Below are 24,732 nucleotides of genomic sequence, written 5' to 3' on the forward strand. Positions count from 1 at the left end.
ACAAAAACAAACAAACAAACAAAAAACCTGTCTGCACACAGGCATTTGAACAATATTTGATTAAAAAAAAAAAAAAGACTTATTTTTCTGTTAGGTATACGGATGCTCTGCCTGCATGTATGTCTGTCTACCATATACATGCAGTACCCAGAGGCCAGAGAAGGTGTCATATCCCCTGAGATTGGAATCCCCTGAGATTGGAGTCACAGACATGAAGTGTGCTAGGGCAGAACTTGCTTACTAAAACCCTCCTACTTGAACCAGGAACCACATCACAGCCTTACATGAGTATCTAGTTCTTCTAATGGATGTATTTGAGATCCTTTCTATATTGCAAAAAACTGAAACTCCTGTGTACCAGACACTTGCTCAAATCACAGACTAATCATCAGCAGAACCTGAATGTTTAAATTTGGAGAATTTAACCCTACATTTCATAAGATTGAAGAGCTAGAAATTTAGAAGAAAAAAAAAAAAAAAAAGTAAACATAGGGACCAGCAGATGACACCTGGGGGATTACAGTTGACAAAATCCAGACTCTTGAAGGGTATAGGATAAACAACCTTTTTTTTTTTCTTCAACAAACAAGTTTCAAGGGAAAAAAAAAAAAAAAAAAAAAAAAAAAAAAAAAGCAAGGAGACATTGAGAACCTATAGGTAAAACACTTAATAACCAAAGGCTCTACACAGGTTTAACTCAGAACTTAATATGATTGAACAAGCTATGATATGGGTAGATACACATACTCCTGGCATCCTGCTTTCCAAAGTACAAATATCATCCTGTAGAGCCTTATGGAAGATTTGTGATTCCCTGCTTTTTAGTAGCATCTTTTCTCAGTGATCTCTGTAATCGAGAAAAATCAAGGAGATCCCAAAAGGAGCTCAAGGGCATACCTTTCGGGTGATTGCATAGTGTCCTTTGAGCTCATGTAGAGCCCACTTGATGTCTTGGCTGCTAAGCATCTTGAAATCAGCCATCAAGAGGTCAGCAGCTTGGATGAAACATCGCTGGTCAAGTGGAGTCAGTTTGGAATAGTCAAAAAAGTCCACTTTAGGCAACTGAAATGAGGCAAAAAGCATGAAGTTAGAGGTGAGAGCACATTCCTCCACAAGGGAGAAAGTGCTCTACAGTTAAGAGCATTTGCTGCTTTTCCAGAAGAGCTGGGTTTGATTTCCAGGACACACACCAGACACTAAATAAAAGCTACCTGTAACCCCAGTTTCAGGGAATCCAATGCTATGTTCTAGTATTCATGGGTAACTGCAAGCATACTATGGTACACATATACATACTGGGTTCCTACCCCACAAAAAAAAAAATAACAAATAAGCTGGGCAGTGGTAATGTGTACTTTCAATCCCAACACTTGGGATCCAGAGGCAGATGCCATCTCTTGAGTTCCAGACCAGCCTAGTCTATAGAGCTTGTTCTAGGACATCCAGGGCTACATAGTGAAACCCTGTCTCGAAAAACCAACCAAACAAATAAATCTTTAAAAAAGTATATATTACAGTAAAGAATTGGTTTGTTTTCATAATTACTTTATAAGGAGGTGAACAGACTGAAACAAAAATGAGGAAGTGATAGATAAGCTTAGACATGGTGGTACATGTCTGTAATTCTGGTATTCAGGAGGCTGAGGCAGGGGATGATGAATCCAGGACCAGTAAAGGCTACACATTAAGAACTCATCTCTCTCAAAAAAACCAAAACCAAACCTCTCATATCTTTGGGGGTGGGATGGGGTTGTACCACAAATTATACTCAACATTAGCTTAGATCACAATTATTGGATATAAAGATTTTAAACTTCTGAAATTTTTAATATGGGATTTGGGTCAAAAGATTGAACACATATCTTTCTTGCAAGGATGTCTATGCATGCTGAAGTATTTGTAGGTAAGTGTAGTAATGTTTTTACAACTTAGGATGAAAATAATTCTAATAAATGGAGATAGAAGACAGAGATATAATAGAGCAGGTACAATAAAATTTTACTAGTATTAGTGGTAAGTATGCCAACAATTCATGTGATGTATTTCAATTTTTTATTTTTATTTTTTATTTTACATGTTAATCCCAGTTCCCTCCCCCTCCTTCCCTCCCTCCTTCCCTCTCTGCCCCCTCACATGCACCCTGACCTCCCTCCCCTCCCAACCCCCCACCTCAATTCCACATGTAGGGCAATGCCATCCAGGTGGGGTCATGTAAATCTGTCAAGTCATTTGAAGTAGGGACTAGGACTTCTCTCCTGTCTCTAGGTTAAGGCAAGGTCCTTTTGTGCACCAGGATACATTTTGGTTCCACTGTCCGAGGTCCCTTAGACTGCTCAGTCCTTCTGGCTGAGACCCATATTCAGGGGGGCCTGAGTCAGTCCCATGCTGGATCCCAGCTATCAGTCTGGGGGGCCTATTAGCTCCTCCTTGTGTATTCCAATGTTTGTATAAATTCACAATTACAAAATTTATTAAGAAAAACAAACTAACAGAACAACACAGAATCTTGGGCAATTCTTTTCCCATTTTAGGCATTTGTTCTGTATGATTAAAGGCACAGGGATTTACTTAATTTTTTTATGGGAAGGGGTAGATAAAAGTAACAATATAGCCCAGTGTTGGTGGCATACACCTTTAATCCCAGCACTCGGGAGGCAGAGGCAGGTGTGCCAGGGCAGGCTTGTATAAACAATACAGAGAAACCCTGTCTCAAAAAACAAAAAAAAAAGTAACAATACAAGAAGGGAGCCCAAGGAGAGTTCCAGGGAGGTTCACAAATATTCTGAAACCCTAATTTCCCTGCTTGCCTTTAAAGCCCTGTGTTAACAGTACTTTGATGCTTTCAAGACAACAAAGAAAGCATCATCAATAGAGCAGACCAGGTTCAAGTGGTGAAGCCACCAGGAATACTTGCCTTTACATCATCCTGGCTGGCAAGCAGGCTGCTGCTGGGGTGGATAATAATTCGGTCTTCTCTCTTTGGATAATCTGGGTTTTCCAGAAGAAAATTACAAAGTCTGCAAAAACCCCCAAATAGTGTTATTTTCATTACTTTCATAGGACTTTCCAAATCCCATATTTACCCACTGAGTCAGAGTACATATTTAAAAAAAAAAAAATGTTTCTAGTGGCACTTATCAAAGAATTAAGATGTACCAGTGGCAGCACATTCCTGTAATCCCTACACTCAGAGGATCTCAAATTGGACACTGTTTCAGCATAAAAAAGAAAGGGAGAGAGGGAGAGAGAGGGGGAGAGAGAGAAGAGGGAGGGGGAGAAAGAATTAAGATGCTGTACCCCAGAAAAACTAAGCAAATAATGAAGACAGCCACATCAGGTTTCTGGTTTCACTTTGCTAGATATGGTCATAAACACATATAACCCCAGGACTCAGGAGAGTTGAAGCAGAAGACTTTTAAGTCCTAAGCCAGCTAAAGCTGGACTGCAGGACTCTAGCCCAAACAGAACAAAAACAATGAACACACTGACAAATGCTCTGAACTTTCTCTACAAGAGAATGTCAACTGAAATGAGTAACACTTAAATTGCATGGAACAAGAGAATATAGAAGAAAATTAGTTACTAAGAAAACTGTGACTGGCCAGGCAGTGGCGACGCATGCCTTTAATCCCACCACTGGGGAGGAAGAGGCACGAAGATTTCTGAGAGTTTAAGACCAGCCTAGTTTAAAAAAGCCTGTACCAGGACAGGCTCCAAAGCTACAGAGTAACCCTGTCTCAATCTGTGCTCTCTGCCCTCCCAACCCCCCCCCCCAAGAAAAACCTATGAGCATATCAACAGGAGAAGGTGTTGTGGGACATTTTTACTGTGTGAAAATGTATTGTTGTGACTGGTGTAATAAAAAGCTGAATGGCCAAAAGCTAGTCAGGGGAGTATAGGTGCTACTTCCAGACAGAGAACTCTGGGGATAAGAAAGGCAGCGTGGCCAATCAGAAACAGATGAAACAGGTACTCAGATGAGGTGACAAGCCTTGTGAAGTATGTAGATTAAAAACTACAGGTTAATTTAAGTAATAAGAATTAGTTAGGAACAGGTATAAGCTAGGCTAAACTTTTATAATGAATAGTAAATAACTCTCCATGTCATTATTTGTGAACTGGCAGTCACAATCAAACATATTTGCTATGAGATTTAGTTGGTGACCAAACTCTGAGGCATCAATACCCTTTGTAAGCCTGTGGTAATACAAGCCTCTTGCTACATGATCCAGGCTCAGCTTATTAGGACTGATGAGCTGACCTAGTCTTCTCAGGACAGAATCTCTTCATATCAATAGAGGCTTTCTCTATTCACTGCTGAATATAATTCTCTGTCACTGTTGAAATACTTCAAGCTAAGATGAGGTAGCACAAGGTAACCCACAATGACACATTAGTGTGAAGACTCAGCAAAGTCAACTATCCATGCTTGCCATTCACTAACCAAGACAAATCAGAAGGCTGGAGAGAGGAAAGCACAGCAGTGGTAAAGCTGGTCTGGGTAGGGCTCAGTAACAAGAAAGTGTCAGCTCATAGGGAATCAGGATTTTCTCTGTATTCCTCTCCTCTCCTTGCTCGGGCAAGTTCCTTCTTGTTCAATATTAGTTGTGTGGCCCGTAACAGAATGACAGATGTGGCCAGAAGAGAACAGAGAAAAGGTGCAGTTGAGAGGACCCTATGTTAGGGACAATGAGGAACTGGGTGTAGTGGCATACACTGTTGATCCCAGCACACAAGAAGCAGAGGCATGTGAGTGGCCTAGCCAGGGTTATATAGTAAGACCCAGTATCAAAAAACAAAACAAATAAAATCATTAAAGAGACATTGAAACTAGCTGCATGCATCTCTTCCATGTCTGGTCCAGGGTCTTTTTTCTTCTCCCAGTTTGTTCAGTCAAAAAAATGACAAATGCTTTATGATTTTATGGATATGAGATACCTAGGATAATCAAATTCCCTGAGACTGAAGAAATGGTGAGCTTGGGGACTGAGAGAGGGGATGAGAAAGTTAAATGCTCAATGGATAGAGTCTCAGCTTGAGAAGATGCTATACTTTCTGGAGATCAACAGTTGATAGGGCTATATAATAATAAGAAAAGTGTCTAATGACATCTAAGTGTATGCTCGTAAATGGCCAAAATGTTAACTATATTTTACTAGAGAGAGGAGAGTGCACACAAGCAAGCATGATGGAATACTTACACATTCAAATCATAGTAATTCTTCAAATGAATTATCTCTTTAACATATCCACTGGCTACATCTGGAAATCTTGCTTCCTAGAAAGGAGTAAATATTACTTATATTTTGTTCCTTAGAATGGTTCTGGAAAGCAATAAAAATTATAGGACATAAAGTATATAAAATGCAAGCTGGGTGTTGGTGGCACATGCTTTTAATTCCAGCACTCTGGGAGGCAGACAAAGGCAGGCCAATCTCTGTGAGTTCGAGGCCAGCCTGGTCTACAGAGCTAGTTCCAGGACAGGCTCCAAAGCAATCCAGAGAAACCCTGTCTCGAAAAAAACAAATAGAAACAACAGTATATAAAATGCCTAAAGACCATAAAAACAGCTGTAAAGCAGCTCTGTAGCTCTGTGCTTGGCTTAAAAGCCCTTAGTTTCCAGGTTAGATGGCAAAGACGGGGCCTAGAAAAGATAGACTCATAGGTATCTATGTCTTATTATTTTATAGCTCTAGTTTCCATTCTTCCAATAAATATTGAGCATGCAGGCCAGAGATGAAGACACAATCCCCATGCTTGCCTTCAAGGACACATCTCACAGTGTCAAATAAAAACACCTGGCCAATTAGGATTAAGAGACTCAGGGAAAGAAAAAGCAGGTGACCCCCAGAAAACAAAGACCTGCTTTTTCTCTTTACCTCAGGTATCCTACTAAATTAAGCTATTAAAATGACTAATGCACTGGAAATAGAATGTTACTTTATTCAGCTGTCAGAGACTGTAATGTAAATATCCACAGGGGCTTGCTAGTGGCTGCTGCATTAGATGGCCCAGATCTAGGAAATCCAATAAACAAGAACTCAAGGCCTTTTATAAACAGGAGTTTTATAAACAGGAATGCCAGCACAAGGCACCATGATATACAGCTAGCACCAAGAGCACCTCCTGAGGGTAGAATGCATAGTCTGTGTTACAGGTTTTAGAGATATTTGGATTCCTTTTCTTTTACTCTAGATATATACTTCTTAGGAAAATCAAATTTACACAAAGCACTCCTTTGTTTATTGCAATGACAGAAAACAGAACAATGAGTATTAATAGTATAGTATTATTTAAATCATAATAAAAAGAAACTTACTGTTTCTTTCACTAATAGTGTAACGAGTTCTTGATCTACTTCAGCAGCTTCTTGTCCCCACATGTTTTCCAAATTGGCCTGCTGCGATTCTGGCAGGGGGAAAGCTGGCCCAGGGTCTTCATCAATTGCTAACTGCTCATCTTCAAGTTCTCCCAGAGGATGGGCCAGCTGAGGGGAAACAGGGCCTGGAATCCCCTCCTGCTGGGGTTCTGGCCTTGGAAAAGCAGGCTCTGGGAAATCATGGCGTAAGAACAATGGGCCCATTTCTGCTTCAGAATGCCGCTCTTGGGGTACAATCTGGTTTGTTCTCTCCTGAGGCTGTGGATTCAGAGCCTGGAAGTATGGATGGTCAAGCCAGTACTCTTCTTCAATTACCTGGTCATCTACTGAAGTTGCTGGCTCTTCAGGATTTGCTAAGAAATCTATCTCTGAGTCTTCAGATGATTGGTTCTGAGCTTCCAAAGGCTCACTTTCTGGGAAAAGAAGGCCATTTTCTCCCAATAAAATAACTTTCTGCTCCAATGTGGGGTTGACAGTGTTGTTTGCTGTCTGCTGATTGCTTGATCCAGGTGTGGCTTCTTTTTTACCACTCTCAAGATCCAGAAATTCACCATATTCATCCTCAGAATCATCCTGTGCCCCAGAACCAAACAGTGACTTGTTACAAAAGGAAAGATAGCTGTGGGTATCTGCTTCACAGTCTGCTCTAGACTTTCTAGGCCTTTCTTCTCCCAATCTGTTCAGATCTTGCCACTGGGCAGCTGGTTTGATGAGATTGGGTCGGGATGTTTGAGGTTTATGTTTCTAAGAAAAAATGAAATTTTGATAATAAAAATTCAATTTCTTTCCTATATCTATGCCTGCTTCTGACTTTACAGTAAAAGGACAGGAAAGAAACAAAACCAGAAGCAACACCTGAGGAAAAAAAAACTATCACATCTTTTTTTTTTTTTTTAAAGTTAGGGAGGGTTTCCCTACATACTCACAGCTGGCCTCAAACTTAGAGATCCACCTGGGATTAAAGGCATATACACCATAAATACCACTCATGTTTATTTTAATACTGGAAACTGATCAAACTACAGTATATGTGACTCAAAGTAGAGGCTGGGGAGACAGGTCATTCAGGTAGTAGAAGTCTTTGACATAAGCACAAGGACCTCTAAGTTTAATGCCCAGAACACAGATAAAATGTTGGGTGAGGTAGTACAGGCGTGTTGAAAATGTTGGGTGAGGTAGTACAGGCGTGTTGATCCCAACATCAAGGAGACAGGCAGATGGTAATGGTCTCCTAGCTAACCCTAACCAGTCTAGCCAAAATGGTGAGTTCTGGGTTCTCTGACAGACAGCATTAATAACATAGATAGAGAACAACAGAGGAAGACAGCAACCCCTAAAGTCTCCATTTGTGTATCACATTCGCACACAAAATGCTCCAATCACTGGCCACTGGGAAGTGTAAATCAAACCACAGTAAAAAGATAATCAACAAGAACACAAAAAATTAAACCTAGTATGAAACTAAAATGGCATAGCTGCTGGCAGGGTTTAACAGTTTGAGTGATTCAGCAACTCTACTTGGCAAACACAGATAGAAGTACACATTATTCATGAGAGTCAAAATGTACAATTTAATTGACCATCATCTGTTGTGTACATAAACAAGATGTGATATACTGTACATAAACAAGATAAAATACTGCCTGGCAATAAAAAGGAGTAAAATAGGGTCTGGTAGATAGGCCTATTCATTTAATCCCTGTGGTTGGGAGGCAGAAGCAGTTGGAATATGAGTTCAAAACTATCCAGGTCTACACAGGACTTAGAGAGACCTTGTCTCAATGCTTCTCACACTTCAACCCAAAAAATAGGGACCGGAGAAGATACAGCAGTTAAGAACACATACAGTTTTTACAAAGGACAAAATTTAATTTGTAGAACTCTCACAGGAAAGCTCACAACTACCTGTAATTTCCGCTCCAGGAGGATTTGAATCCTCAGACCTCTGCACTCACCTGCACTCACCTGCATATAACACTGCACAGACACACACATTCAAAAATAGTAAAAAAAAAAAAAAAAAAAAAAAAAAAAAATTAAAATTAAAATTAAAATAAAAAAATAAAATACTAATATGCTAAGTGAAAGAAAGAAGATAGCTGCAAAGAACTATATATGACTATATTTATGTGAAGTGTTCAGAATAGGCAGTAAGAACAGCCAGAAGTTAGATTAATGGCTGCCGAGGACAAGTGATTTGGAGAGGATAGCTAATAAATCAGGATTTCTTCATGAGGTAATGAAAAATATTCTAAAAATTATCTGTGACAACAAATATAAGACTGTATGAACATACTAAAAGCTATTGATTTATATGCTTTACACAGTTGAACTGTTTGATCCTGAGTTTGATCCTTACTACCTACATGGTGGAAGGATGAACTTGACTCTCCCAACTTGTCCTTTGATCTCCATATGTGCCATGCATGTACACACATCAAGTAAAATGTAATAAAAGGAATTATATGATGTCTATTGCAGTGTTTATCAAACTTGGAAAATAAGCTACAGAGCTAGGTGGTGGTGGCACATGCCTTTGATTCCAGCACTTGGGAGGCAGGTGGATCTCTGAGTTTGAGGCCAGTCTAGTACTCCAGGAGAGCCAGGGCTGTTGTTACACAGAGAAACCCTGTCCCAAGAAACCAACCAACCAATCAACCCCCCCCCCAAAAAAAAGAAAACACACATGAATGATTATAGTAGTGAAGAAACTACATAATAAACCAACCAAGTGTGTCAAACACGATAAAGCAGAAGAGAACTACTAAATACCAAAGCAGAAATCCATGTATGAGAAAACAAATACCAGCACCACCAGGTTAAGTTGCAGAGCTGTTTCTTTGGTAAAGGAAATGAAGAAAACCAAGGGAATGGGCTGAAAAGATGCCTTAGCTGTTAAGAGCACTTGCTGTTCTTCCATAAGACCAGTTTGGTTTCCAGTACCTTTATCAGGTAGCTTAGAAATAAATGCCTGTAATTCCAATTCCAATGGATCTGATGCCCTCTTTTGGACAAAGGCACTTGCAAACAGGTGACAGTCTTTCTCACAGACAGACAAAAATAAAAACAAATCTTAAATATTATTAAAAACAAGGAAGGAAAACAATGGTTAGTTAATCAAATCAAAAAACAACAAAACAAAAACAAACAAAAAAACAGGAGAAATGCCCAGTGGGTTAGACCTAGCACTCAACTTAGATTTAGGTTAAATCTCTGTAATTCCAAGGTCAGCCTGTTCTACATTTTCTATATAACAAGCTTCAGGTCACCTGGACTACACGAGACCGATAGGAGGGAGGAAGGAAGAAACAAATAATCAAAATGAAAAGGAAACTGAAAAAACGACAGTAGAAATAAAAATGAAAGATTTTACTTTTTTTCGATTTATATTCAAAACCATAAAGAAATAAAGAAAATAAATATTTCCATTAAGTCAGCATCAAGGTCATAAGATACTCACTTCTGTCAGTATGACATCATCATCCAGGTCGTCATCTTCATGTTGCTCAGTAGCTGGAGTAACCAGCATTGGAATCCCTTCCTCATCAGAGGAGTCAGATATGGTAATAGGCCCATCTCTGACACTCCTCCATTCTGTAGGGAGGGAGAAAATGTGGTCACTGTACAAGGCCAGAATGAGCACATTCAGTCGCCCGCATTCACTGCTGGCCCAAGCCTCAAACCAATTCAAAGCTACTAACAGTTAACTTACCATCTCAAGTGCACAGAGACTCAAGCAGTAAGAACTGTTTCCATGTTGATTTTTGCCAGTAACACTGAGAGATACCAGACAAAATAAAATGCTCACTTTTTCTTATATTAAGTGGGAGAAATCTGAAGGGTTTTTTGGTTTGGTTTTATGACAGGGTCTTATGCTATAGCCATCCATGGCTGGCTAGCTTGGTACTATGCATACCAGACTAGCCTCAAATCCCTAGCAATCCCCCACTTTACCATTTCAAGAACTAGGAATATAGGCATTTAATCTGTTCTTTTTAGTTGGGTACATTGGTGCATGCCTGAGAATTTAGCACTCAGGAAGATCAAAGAAAATCAAGGCCATCCTCCAGACATAGAAATTCAGCATAAGGGAGTCAGACTTCCCATCAATTTAAAAAAAAAAAAAAAAAAACTTTCCTTAAGGAACTCAGGCCCACTGTAAATATCTTTTTTTAATATATGAAATTGTTTTAATTAAGGCATTGTCATAGAACTACCAGTTTCTTTTTAGAGACTCCCCATGTTTACTCCTTGAAAAAAGAAAAGACCATTTTGTTAATTTAAACAGCTACATCTCAAAAAACTATCACTCAAAAAGAGTAATATATTATTCACTTAAGATTTAGAAATCAGCTTAATGTATACATAAACTATTTAAGCAAAATTTCCATTTGAACCAAACACTTAGCATCTACCAAGAAATCACCTGTCATCTGTGACAATGGGCAATTTAACTTGCCTGCTCTTTTAAATGGAACCACAGCTAGTTAAAACCAAAGACCCAGCTCTGTAGGTGAAGACGGCTGACAACAGTTGTTGCTCACTCTATAGTCTGTTTGTGTGTGAGTATGGATCCATCTGTGGAAACTTTTCCCCACTGATTGGGGATGATAGCTATTCTTACCTTTTTCTTGAAGAAATTTTTATTATTTATTTGAGTGTGGGGGCCCATAAGCACTTGTGTGTTTAGGTTGGAGGAGGAATATCAAATGCCATACTCAATTTCTCTCTGATTCAGCCACACTGATGGGCCAGTAAGGTCTTAGAATCTCTCCCATCTTTGAATCCCCAGCACTAGGATTACAGATACACACTGCTGTGTCTAGACTTCTGAAATAAAATTTTGTGGTATACGTGAGCACTTGAGTTCCTATGTGAGAGGACACTAGGGTACATGTATTATGGTTAGAGGACAACATCAGACGTTGTTAGTCCTTGCTTTCTACTTTGTCTGAGAAGGTCTCTTGTTCACGACTGTGTATACCAAACTAGCTGGCCTGTAAGCTTCTAGACATTCTCCTGTTTCCACCTCCTAATTTTTGCTGGAGAACTACCAGGATTATAGACATATTCTATCATGTCTGGCTTTATGTAGACTCTGGGGTACAGAGAGGAGAGAAACCAAATGAAGGTCCTGCTCAGTGGCTATTTTACCCACTGAGCTCTCCATCTCCCAGGGCTTCCTACATACTAGGCAAGAGCATTATCACTGAGCTATATCCCTAGCCTTAACTTTTTTTATGTTTGTTTTTCCTTTTAGACAGGATCTTACACTATAATTCAGGCTAGTATGGAACTCACTGTGTTACCTAAGCAAGTAAACACAACAAATTGAGTGTTTGGCTCCATGAATTGCCACAAAATGCCTATGTAACTATGACAAGATCAGGGACTATTTCTAGCCTATTATAGCACCCTTCTTGTGTCTCTTCCCATCACTGTCCTATATCCTCCTCAAAAGGAGGACTCCTAACTCTATATATTTGTTTTGGTTGGTTCTAAGAAAGGATTCTTCTGTATCTGGCTTTCTTGCAAATCACACGACTGAGATACATCCATATTGCTGTGATGACAGTTCTCTTTGCTACATGTGAATCTGTACTGTGAATATATCACAAATTATTAATTCTTCCCTTGTGGACATCTGAGTTGGTGCTAATATGGGCTAATTTGGATATTGATGTTACGTACATGCTTTGGTATGCTCATTTCAGTTGGGAACATTCTAGGAAAGGAATGGAAATGTTGAGTCACAAGGTAAGCATATATTCAATCTTAGGAGACAAACTGTATTGCTAAGTTGATGCAATAGAGACTCATGGTCTGCAAGGCAATACTATTTGGACTTTAACATTGCTGATCCTTGACTTAGGCTCTTAGTTTCCCAGCTTTACTTGACATAAAATACATGTACTTTTTAGGCCTTAAATTTTATTCAAAACCCAGATTTCCACTGTGATGGATTAGCCTGAAGACTATTCAGAGATCCACCTCCCTGTCTCCCAAGTACTGGGATTAAAGGTGTATGCCACCACTGCCCAACTTTGTAAGGATTTTCTAATAAGAACTTGTGGGACTGGAGAGATGGCTTAGTGATTAAGGGCACTGGCAACTCTTCCAAAGGTCCTGAGTTCACAGGTTCATAACTGTCTATAATAAAATTGAATGCCCTCTTCTGATATACAGATATACATGTAGACAAAAACATCCAAATACATAAGTCAATCAATCTTAAAAACAATAACAACTTCTAATTGATCTGTCTTAGTTCTAATATGCTGAGCAAAAGAATTCTAGCCCCCCCCCTAAAAAAAAGTGTACTGTGGTTCATTTATAGGAAACTGAGTAGCAGCACAAAGTAGATTTGTGGCCTCCTGAGGTCAAGATGGAATGAGGCACGACTGCAAAGAAGCACAGAGGAATCGTCATAGGGTGACAGAAATGGTCTGGTCAAAACCGTAAGATTCCAAGTTGGTTTGTCAGAACTGTTAATAAGAAAAAAAACTTGAAACTGGCACAACAAAATTTGCTAATCAACTATATACACCTGACAAACATCCTTATGGTGGGCATAGAGTGTTTTTATTTGTTGAACAAAAAATACATTTTCAAAGTCAAGAATTTTCAAAGGAAGTAGTTATCTGTCTGTCTTGTCTGTCTGTCTATTTTTTTTTTGAGATAGAATCTTACTATGTAACTTTGCCTATTCTGGAACTCTGTAGACCAGGCTGGCATCACACTGATAAGAGATTCACTTCCTTCTCCCTCCTGAGTGCTAGGATTAAAAGGATGTGCCTCCATACCCAGCTTAGTAATTGTTTTTGAAAAAAACTGTTCAACCATATTTAAGGCCTAATTAAAAAATTCTAACATTAGCCAGGCAGTAGTGGCATATGCCTTTAAACCCAGCAATTGGAAGCAGAGGCAGTCGATCTATGTGAGTTTAAGGCCAGCCTGGTCTACAAAGCTATTACACAGAGAAACCTTACCTCAAAAATAAATAAATAAATAAATAAATAAATAAATAAATAAATAAATCTAATATTAATTCAATATTCATGTACAGAAGTCAGAAATGAGTGTGTATACAATTACAGCTAAGATTTCAAACTAAATCACAAGCTATGGCTACAATCACTACTAAGTTGTAACACATTATTACCAAAATCTTAAACTCAGTATTTTTGTGCCTAAAATTTGTATAGTTTGAGTGACTTTGTTTCCTTTAAACTTATTCACTTAGTAAAATTTCCTATACTTTAAATGTGCTGAAGGCAAATACATGACTTATTTCATACTAGGAAAAAAAAATCTTTACAACCATAAAATGTCTACAAGAGAAAAAACAAAGCTAGCTTAGCACTAGAATTTTTACTCAAAAGAAAGGAATATATATATATTAAGGATTCTCTTTATTCAATTTCTTTTTCTCTTTTAGAACAATGTATATTCAGATTACAGGACATTTCACATACATTTAGGAAATCTATATAAATGCAGTTACTTTTTTGCTCTTTGCAAATCAATGAATTTATCAAAATTTTAAGGACTATAAGACAAAAAACATTCTCAATGAGGCTAAGCTAGAATCTTACAGCAAAAAAGAAAAGAAATTAAGAGCAAGAATGTGTAATATTGTCTGTGGTATTTTATATTTGGTGGGCCCAGAGTGCTACTGTGTGATCTCCATTTCCTCAAAAACCTCTAGAGGCAAATCACTTACCACCTACCATCACACTATGAAAAAGCATTGAATAGAGGGGGGAAAGAAAGAAATTTACTTACCCTCTCCCTGGTGGCAGTGAAAGTTGTTCAAGTGAATGACCTCCTCTTTGTTGTTTCCCTCTGCCATTTTCAAATTCCTATATAGATACAGGTGGTTGTTAGTACCCAAATATAGCCATCATCTGTTCCACAGGATCTGAAAAAGAGAAAACATTGTTAACAGTATAAACTGTGAGGTGGTGGTTGGAAACTTTATTCCTAGTACTGAGGGGCAGAGGGATGCTCAAGGCCACCCTGGTTTACATAAAGTTCCAGGATAGCCAGGGCCACACAGAGGAATCCCATCTTCAAATACCAAAAACCAGCCAACAAACCAGCCAACCAACCAACCAACCAACCACAACAAAACAAACCCACAAACAGAACTTAAATCCTTTGACTGAGGAGATTGAGGCAGGATGACCATGGAGTCCAAGGCCAGACTGAAACACAAAGAAAGACACTAACACAAAAATAAAAAAATAGGATCCTAAAAATCTCCACAAGATATTGCCATATAGCTCATTGCAACTGTTAAAATATGTAATAGAATCACTCTGAAATCGGCAGTTTTTAAAGGCCAATTATGTATCTTTGTCAATGTGAAAGTATATAGCATTTTCCTTGAAGAATTTAAACCATCCCCTATCCCCACAAAATAAAAACTAGAAAATACGTGCAGGAAAAAACCCGTGTTAAGAATGTTCAGGTGGCCTCCAAGAAGGCTCAGTGTGAAAGATACTGGCCATAAAGCCTGACTACCTGACTTGATGCCTGTGACCCACAACTCTGGAAGTTGTTCTCTGACCCCCACATTCAGGCCTGGTATGTGATGCTGTTTCAGAGGACCTACACTTGGAACCTGGAACCCAGAACCCATGCTGGGCAGCTCACAACTGTGTATAACTCCAGCTTCAAGCAATCCCATACTCTCTTCTTGCTGTTTCGGGGACATGTATACAACTGTCACACACTCATACATACATATAAACTTTAAAAAAAAATCAGTAGCCATCTAACATAAAAACAATGTTCAGAGGCCAGAGAGATGGTACAGTGGGCAGCGGTGTGTGTGTGCGCGTGCATGCGTGCGTGCGTAAAGGTGCCTGACACTAAGCCTGGGTGATTTGGTTCTTGAAACCCACATGATGAAAGAAGAAAAATCAACCCCTATAAACTGTCCTGTCCTCCACAGGTGCATGTGTGAAACAAATAAATAAAATGTAAAAAAAAAAAAAAAAAAAAAAAGAAAGAAAGAAAAATGTACACAGCAGCTTTCATTATATATAATAACTGGAAGTAGCCCAGGTCTCCATCAACACAAAAAGAGTTCAATTAGTATACACTTAGGCAATACACACTAGACTACTCAGCAAAAAGGAGGATTGGGGGAGTTAGTGTGCCCAAAACTCAAATTAGGGAAAATATTGTTTAAGAAAGGAATTAACACAATATATGCAACATGGATAAATCTCATAAACAGTATGCTGAATCAAAGAAATCTGACAAAAAATATAATTTACATGTCATTTTTCTTCCCATAACTTCTTCTTTATTTAAATAAAAAGGTTTGGAAGAGCGCTCAATGACAGAATTCTTGTTCAGGAGGGTTAAGGGCCTAGGTTCAATCTTCAGTCTTAGAAGAAAAATAATTTTGTGATAAAGTACTTTTTTTTTGTGGGGGATAGGGTTTCAGTGTAGCCCTGATTTTCCTGGAACTTGATTTATAGACCAGGCTGGGATTAAAGGCATGCACCATTAAACCTGGTGCTTTACCACATTTTCACAGCATTATTTAAACTTACTTCCTAAGTATTTTAATAAGAGCTAATTGTGGGCAGTGATGGTGCACATCTTTAATCCCAGTGCCCAGTGCTTGAGAGGCAGAGGCAGGCAGATAACTCTGTAAGTTTGAGGCCAGACTGGTCTACAAAGCTACACAGAAACCCTGACTAGGAAAATGCAGAAAAAGAAAAAAAAAAAAAAAAAAAAAAAAAAAAAAAAAAAAAAAAAAAGAAGAAGAAAAGAAAAAAGAGCTAATGGTTTGGTCACACACACACACACACACACACACACACACACACACACAAACTCAATTTTAAAATTGACTGACACAGGTTGTGGTGGCCAACAACACCAGTAGGATTTGCTGAAGGAGGCAGAGGCAGGAGATCTCTCTGAGTTCCAGACCAGCCTGGTCTACAAAAGCTAGTTCCAGGACAGGCTCCAAAGAGAAACCCTGTATTGACTGACAAACTGAAGTGCTAGGGAACTTAAGACCTTCTACATGCTAGGCAAGCAATCTTTCTACCACTGAACTATACCCTCCCCAAACCTAATATTTCATTACAATAAAAAATCTACAAGTGAGAGCCGGGGGTGGGGGGGGATGGGGGATGAGGGGTAGGGGAGGGTGTCAGGTCGGTTGGGGGGGGGTTAACTTTTAATCCCAACATTCAGGAGGCAAAGGCAAGGAATGTGAGTTCAAGGCCATCCAGATCTACAGAGCAAGCCCCAGGACAGAGAAACTCCACCTCAAAAAACAAACTAACAACAACAAATAATGACGTACAAGTGTGAAAACTCATATATGATATATAATATATACAACACACATAGATGATATATATTATCATATTGTTATATATATGTATATATATATATGTATACCTTTTTTTGGACAAAATTTAAAAAAATTTTGGAGGCAAGGTCTCACTGTGTAGCCCTGGCTGGCCTTGAGAAATCCTCTCATTTACGCCTCAAGATTCCTGGATAGTGCTGAAATAAAGTTGCTTGCCACCATGTAGTTTTTTTTTTTGTTGTTGTTGTTGTTTTGCTTTATCAGAAAGAGCCTCACTCTGTAGCCCAGGTAGGCCTTGAACAATCCTTCAACCTCATTTCTGAAACACTGGGATTATAGGTCTGCACTAGGATGATAGGTTTGCCCAACTGAAGAAACTAATTTATAATGACAGAAAATCAAGAGCTGCTTTGTAGCAGGAAAGGTGACCTCAAAGAATATGAAGCAACTTTGGGGGGGACAACAGAATTGTTATAAAGCTCAATGAAGTATCTACTACATGACTCTATTACATGCATCTGTTGAGGAGATCAAATTGGGAATGGGTCAAACTATACCTTCAGTTATCTTTTCATGTCATTTGAGTATAGATTATACTAAAAAAATGTTAAGGACAGGTTAGTCACAGAAGACAAATCACAGAAGTGCCAGAGAATTCAGAAAGAGAAATTATGCAAAGCAGTGGTTCTCAAACTGTGGGTCAAACAACTCTTTCACAGGGGTCACCTAAGACTAGCAGGAAACACAGGTATCTACATTATGATTCATAACAGTAGTAAAATAATAGTTATGATGAAAATAACTGTACGGTTTGGGGTCACAACATGAGGAACTGTATTAAAGGGTCACAGCATTAGAAAAGTTGAGAGCTACTGATGTAAAGGGATATTTTAGAAGGTAGGATTTTTTTTCCTGAGTTGTCACGAATTGTTACATTCACTTCATTATTTGTTAATTTTGTAGAGACAGATGTCACTTTTACTCATATAACTGCAAGAAAAGCAGGCAGAAGCTCATCCTGCTGGCTAAGTATACTCAGCATATTATACATTATACATTTTACAATCTCAAGGACCAGGACTTCATTCCCTGGGTATGGAGTGAAAGGGTCAGGAGGAACATCAGTTTCATAGACTACATAGAGGGCATGCCACAGTACGGATAAGGCTGGCAGAGCTCTGAGCTGGGACAAAGTCCACAGACGAGTTAAGAAGATAAGATATAGGGTATGAACAGCAAAGCTAGAGCTGAGAGAGGAAACGGTATAGTAGCTTCCTCTCAAGATTCCCTACAATGCCTATGTTAGCACTTCACTTGCTTTTCATTCAGTCCTCCCCTAGAGAAGCTGTGTATGCTCTTGGAAACCCACTTTCCTCTGTATAAGAAGTCATCTGAGGTGACACTGGCTCTGTGGCTCAGAATGGTATAAGGATGGCCAGAATAAATGACTTGCCTTCCCAGTAAAGAGTGTGATTGGGAGGGAAGAAAGGAAGGAGAGACAGACTGTATTCTCCTCAAATCCCACCATTCCTAGGTGGAAGAACCAATATAAAAGATGGCCCCTGAGCTAATACCATCTTCTCCTATGGTATCTTGCTTGTAGTTAAGGAGGCCCAATGACATTCTAGAACTGCTACTGCTTAGTTCCCAAAGATAGGTGTCTGAACTATAAATGTCTGCAGACTATCTGGCTGTGGGGCTGCAGATTCTCAATTTTGTTTTTTCTTTTTTTATTTATTAATGATTCAGTCAGCATCTTCAATGGTTCTTTTTAATAATCTGCTGAATTCTCACAGGTTCCTCTTCATCCAAGTGAACCCAGAAACTGTTGAACCAGGAACAATATTAACAAGTATCAGTAGAGCTAGAATGCCTCTGGACCAGTTCCACCCTGGGAAGAGGGCCATTTCCAAGTCCCAGTCTCTGAATTCAATCATGAATATCACATAATCCTGGAATGCAAGTCTCAGTCCCTGAATTCAATCATGAGTATCACATAATCCTGGAATGGTGGTATAGACCTTTGATTCCAGCACTCAAAAAGGTAGAATCAAGATCATCCTAAACTACATTGTGAGTTTGAGGCCAGCCTACATTATGAGAAACTATGTTTTAGAAAAAATTAACATAAAATGTTAAGATTTTTCTCAACTGTTAGAAAACTGAATCTGACCAGGGTGGTGGTAACACACTTGTTTAATCCCAGCACTCTGGAGGTAGGCAGATCTCTGTAAGTGGAAGGAAGGGAGGGAGGGACAGAGGGAGAAGGAAAGGAAGAAAACTGACTATGAAATAAATGGAAGTGCAGTGTCACATTTTCAATTTGTGGTGGTGGGGTACAGTACGAGGAACTGAACCCAGAGCCTAGCAGGTGCTAGGTATTATACTCCTGAGTTACAGCTCTAGCCCTTGAAGATCAATTGACTAGGAGTTTGTAGCACTGCTTCTTGCTTTTAGCTTAAGTACTGCCTTCTAGGCCCTACACTTTGACCTATTCAGCACTGAGGGTTGTTTTTGTTTGTTTTGTTTTCTAGACTGGGTTTCACTAAGTATAAGTAGCCCTGGCTGACCCAGAACTTCTTGATTAAAGGCATACCTGGCTGGGCTTTTTGTTTTGTTTTGGTTTTTTTTTTTTTTGGAGATAGGGTTTCTCTGTATTGTTTTGGAGCCTATCCTGGAACTAGCTCAGTAGACTAGGCTGGCCTTGAACTCAGAGAGATCCACCTGCCTCTGCTTCCTGAATACTGGGATTAAAGGCATGTACCACCATCCTGGTTGTTTTTTAAATTACAAGTGTCACCATGACAGAACCCAAGTCCTTACCACAGTATACAAAACGCGTTTCATCCAGCACTTGCTGATCCAGGTAGTGTAACCTGATAGCTTCTCCTCCCCTCCCCCCATTCTCTAGCAGCAATAACTTGGTTCCTTGATCTTACCAACTCTCAAGCTGAATTCTCTTTGTGAGACTGCCTCTCTTTGGCCAAATTACTTCTGTTCATCCTTCAATTCTCCACTTCCTCAGAGAAAAATCTTTCTTGACTGTTTTTTTCTTTAAGTATCTGTGACCCGTGTTCATTTAAAAAAAAAAAAAAAAAAATCCCTCAATTCTTCAACTACTACACCTTAACTTCAACTATGTAGGAAACTATACTTAATGTTAAATCTTCTGCTGGATCTTAAGTTCCAAATGCACAGGACTCAATACTTCCAAAGCCTGGGGACAAGGACAACTGCCAGGCACCAAGAAGCTGGTCTAAAAGCACATAAAATAGTGTAGCATGAAAAAAATAAATGAACAAGGGACTAATATTGGGGCTCAAGCTGAAGATCAGGGAAGCAAAGCAGCAGGCCACTAGCTCTCTCAAGTTTGGTCTGAAAGAGTTGATCCATGCACAAGCTCTTCACCAAGCCTCAAACTGCTGCCTCTCCTCAGCTTGGCAGGAGAAGGAATGCCTCGTACTGAATAAGAGTTAAAGGAGTGTGATCTGTATCCCTGGGTGGCATGGAACTCAGAAAGATCAGCCTACCTCTTAATACTGAGTCCTAGGAATACATCTCCTAGCTTCTGGCTGTTGGTTTTAAAGATGTGTGCCTGGCCAGGCGGTGGTGGTGACTTATGCCTTTAATCCCAGCACAATGAAGTGCAGAGGCAGTGAGTTAGAGACCAGCCTGGTCTACTGAGAGAGTTCCAGGACAGCCTCTAAAGCTACAGAGAAATCCTGTCTCAAAAAACATAAATAAATAAAGTGTGCCTGACTTCTATGGCTTGTGGCTGGTTTTGCTTTCTGAATCCTCAGGCAAGTTTTAATAGATCATAAATAATATATCACCACAGAATAGCATTAACAAGGTACAGCAGGATAATTAGAGGCAAGAACTGTACAACCAAATTAGTTCCAGACTCAGCTTTGAACCTTACTCCCTTTGTTATTTTTCAGCGCCTCCCTTTACACCTTTACATCTTTAAACACACACACACACACACACACACACACACACACACACACACACACACACAGACCTACTGGAGAACCTACCTCACTGACAGGACTAAGAGTGATATGAAAAATGCTTAGGGATTTATGTAGCACTTGGCACCAAGTTTTGTAAAGATAAGGCTGGTGAGTTAGCATAACAGGTTAAAGGGTACTTGCTGCTAAGTTTGAAACCTGGGAACCCAGATGGTGGAAAAGAACTGATTTCCAAAAGTCCTCTGACCATTAAGCAAACATAAGTGCCCATATACATACTAAACAAATGTTTTCAAAAATTAAAGCTTCTGCCAGGGGGTGGTAGCACATGTCTTTAATTCCAGCACTTGGATGGCAGAGGCAGGTGGATCTTTGTGAGTTCAAGGCCAGCCTGGTCTATAGAGTGAGTCCCAGGACAGCCAAAGCTACACAGAGAAATCCTGTCTCGAAAACAAAAAAAAAAAAAAAAAAAAAAAAAAACAAAAACAAAAACAAAAACAAAAAACAAAACCCTCAAAAAAAAAGGGGACTGAAGTAATGGTTAAGAGCATCGACTGTTCTCCCAGAGGACCCAGGTTCAATCCTCAGCACCCACATGGCAGCTCACAACTGTCTGTAACTCTAAGACATGACACCCTCACATAGAAATACATGCAAAACCAACAATGCGCATAAAATAAAGATAATAAATTTTTTAAAAATTAAAGCTTTTGAGCCTGGAGTGGGACACATGTCTTTAATCCCAGGTGTGTCTTTAATCCCAACACCTAGAAGACAGAGGCAGGCAGAACTCTGTGAACTAGAAGCCAGCCTGTTCTACAAAGTGACTTCCAGGGTAGCCAAGGCTACACAGAGAAACCCTGTCTCAAAACAAACAAAATACTGTAGTTCCCTTCCTCCCAGCAAGGGAGGGCAAGAACTCCTTCTCTGCATATGTTAAAATACCAAGCAGAAGCAGCTTTCATAAGGTCACTATCCATGATGGGGGTGAAACTTTAGCCTAATCTTCCACCCCTGTTCTATATGCAAGCCCCCAAAAATCATTAGTCTCACCCAAACCTATCAACCAGAACAAACAAACAAAAAACCAGCAAGGGATATGTGTGGCACTCAAGCTCAGCGACAAGCAGATATCGGAGTACGAGGCCAGACCCTAGCTTAACAATAAAAAAAAAAAAAAAAAAAAAAAAAAAACTGTAATAAAACAGGCCTAGGTGGCCTACACCTTTAATCCCATCACTCCCAAGGTAGAGATATGTGAATTCCTAAATTCCGGGGTACGGGGGCAACCTCATCTACTTGTCAGGTACCAGGTCAAACTCCAAAAGGAACGGCTATCCAAGACACCAAACACAAAGAGAAGGTCCCAGGTCACTGCACCCTTTAGACAGGCAAGGAGTCTAGAATCACGGATGAGCAACAAGGGGCCGCCTCGTTCACTCGAGCGTGGGTCTCGCCGCTCACCCAGCTTACCACGCGCCACGGGAGCACCAGGGCTCCGACTGCAAAAGCTGTGTGTCCCCTTGCTCCGCCGAGCGCTGGCTGGAATGACAGCGTCAACTCGCACTCGAAGGGGCCCAAACTAGCCCAGGCTGGAGTTCAAAGTCAACAATCCGCCGCCTCTTCCGCTTCTCCAGGCCGCGGTAGGGAGCGCGGCCACCAAAGCGAGGGGCGCCTGCGAACAGTCGCTCAGCGGCTCGCCGCCCCCCGCACAGCAGGCCGGCCTGAGAAACTTCCTAAGTGGCGGGAGGACAGCCGGCTGACCAGCGGCCGTCCCCGCCGCTCCCCTCCCGACACCCCCTGCGCCATCCCCCCCCCCCGGACCCCCGGGACGCGCGAACGCGTCCCCTCCACCCCCGCCCCCACCCCAGCGGCGCCCTGGCGGGAGGCCACTCTCCTCCCTCGACCCGCGGCCCGAGGAGCCCACGCGCGCGTCCGTCACGTACTTGCCACGCAACTAGCCCAGCTCCGCGAGCGCGGCTCGGCGCCCGGAGTTGAGTCTCAAGTCACCTGAAACAGCCGCTTGAAAAGCTTCGTCGCCGCAGCCGCTGCCGCCACCGAGGCCGCTGCTGCGTTCCTTCCGGCCTCGCCACGGCGTCCACCTCGCGCCTGCGCGCAGCGCCCCCTCCCGACTAATGACAGGAAGAACCATAGAGGCACACGGATGGCCGGAGAGGAGGGGCTTGGAGAGCGAGACCATAGAGATGGCTGCCTAGCGGGCCTCCATCTGGGCTCCACAGTTCCAGAGCCTTGACTCCACCTTAAGACTGGAGGACAAAAGAACAGCTGAACCCCAGGGTCAATGTCTCATTTTAAAGCTGGGGTAGGCAGCTGACCGTGGAATCAACTGATTAACCACTAATCTGTTCCCTTATGAGCTGTTTCTGTGTACCAGGTGAGAGAGGTAAAATACCCAACTCTCCCCTAAGGGTATTTGGAAAAGAATAAAGTATTCTCCTTCTTCTTTTTTGAGACAGGGCTTCTCTGTGTAGCAGTCCCGCCAGTGTCCTGGAATTCACTTTATAGACTAGGTTGACCTCAAACTCACTGAGATGCGCCTGCCTCTGCCTCCCAAGTGCTGGGACTAAAGGCGTGCACCACCACTAACCTTAAATTTTATTCAAACTCTGTTAAATAAAGGCTGAAGATTTGGCTCAGGGGTTAAAAGCATTGACCCGGATTTAATTCCTAGCACCTCCCTTACAGCTCACTGTGGTCTGTAGCTTCAGTTCCAGAAGATCCAGTGACCTTATCTGGCCTCTGTGGGCACTAGGCATGCAAATGCTGCACAGATAAACATGCAGGCAAAACACCCATACACATAAAATGTTTTAAAGGAAGTAAAAGATGTTAATTTTTTCCGATGGGCAGTGGTAGCACTTGCCTTTAATCCCAGCATTCAGAAAGCAGAGGCAGGAGGATGCGTTCGTGATGTACAAGGGCACATAACTTCAGAGTCTAGGAGAGGCCATCAGATCCCCTAGAGCTAGTTCTGAGTCATGAGTTATGCATGCTAAAAATGGAACTCTGGTCCTCTTTTAGAGCTGCAAGCACTCTTACCTCTGAGCCATCTCTCTAGTTGTTTTAGGTTCCATTAGATGCAAGTGTGTGCATTTGTTCATGCATGCCTGAGTGTGTGTGTATGTGTGTTGCTGAAATTGACCCCCTAGGGTCACTCACACATGCTGGGCAAACTTTCAATCCAGCCCCCTTTTTTACTTTTACTTAAATTTTAAGATAAGAGTTTACTAGGTTATTTAGGCTGGCCTTGAACTCATACATAGCTTAGCCCCACCTTGAACTTGTGATCTTTCTGGGAAGTCCAAAGACCAGAAGATACTGTGGAACAGAAGAAAAACTCCTTACTGAATCATAAAAGAGTAAAAGGCATTGCATTGTCAAAACCAGCAGGTGTGCTAGCTTGGGTGTCTCTTCCTGTTTATAAAGCCACTAATTTCATTGGGAGAGCCCCACCCTCATGACCTTATCTTACCTCAGAAAAGCGCCATTTCCAAATACCAATAACACACAGAACCAAGGAGTAAGTTTCAGTACATGAACTTTTTCTTTTCGTTTTGTTTTTTCAAGATAGGGTTTCTCTGTGGCTTTGGAAGTTGTCCTGGAACTAGCTCTTGTAGACCAGGATGGCCTCAAACTCACAGAGCTCCGCCTGCCTCTGCCTCCCCAGTGCAGGGATTAAAGGCACTGCGCCACCACCGCCAGGCATCAGGAGGAGATTAATAAGACCTGTGGTCATGCTTCTAGGATTCAGGGTTACTTTGCTATTGTCATTGTCATATGGTCCAGCTATGTAGCTCAGGTTGGCCTCCAACTTTCTCCCAAGTACTGAAATTTCTAGAACTAACCAAACAAAACAGTAAGGTTTTTTTTTTGTGTGTGTGTGTGTGAAAAAAATTACACTTATTATTTATATAATTTTACATATAATTAAAAAATCTTTAAAACAATTCTCTTACGTTGCTGTCATTAATGTATAAAATATTAATAATTAGTGCTACATCCCAGTAGTACCA

General features: G+C 40.7%; 1 protein-coding gene across 7 annotated transcripts in view; it reads right to left on the reverse strand.

The window, feature by feature from the left end:
• Rnf216 (ring finger protein 216) overlaps positions 1 to 22,857 on the reverse strand; it is a 101,552-nt gene extending 78,695 nt beyond the window's left edge. The window contains exons 1-7 of one of the 7 annotated variants that reach the window (XM_051205498.1): positions 22,709 to 22,857; positions 14,165 to 14,300; positions 9,840 to 9,973; positions 6,320 to 6,952; positions 5,202 to 5,278; positions 2,915 to 3,017; positions 898 to 1,062 (exon numbers count right to left, since the gene is read on the reverse strand). In XM_051205498.1, coding sequence (XP_051061455.1) covers positions 898 to 1,062; positions 2,915 to 3,017; positions 5,202 to 5,278; positions 6,320 to 6,952; positions 9,840 to 9,973; positions 14,165 to 14,231 — 1,179 coding nt within the window. In that variant the 5' untranslated portion in view covers positions 14,232 to 14,300; positions 22,709 to 22,857. Of the gene's footprint in view, positions 1 to 897; positions 1,063 to 2,914; positions 3,018 to 5,201; positions 5,279 to 6,319; positions 7,124 to 9,839; positions 9,974 to 14,164; positions 14,301 to 22,162; positions 22,291 to 22,644 lie in introns of those variants that run through there. The other 6 variants (XM_051205492.1, XM_051205495.1, XM_051205496.1 and 3 more) reach the window with 6 other exon arrangements.
• Positions 22,858 to 24,732: the final 1,875 nt, after the last annotated feature.

This window comes from Phodopus roborovskii, unplaced genomic scaffold (genome assembly GCF_943737965.1).
Source record: "Phodopus roborovskii unplaced genomic scaffold, PHOROB, whole genome shotgun sequence".
In the NCBI taxonomy this organism is placed as follows: domain Eukaryota; kingdom Metazoa; phylum Chordata; class Mammalia; order Rodentia; family Cricetidae; genus Phodopus; species Phodopus roborovskii.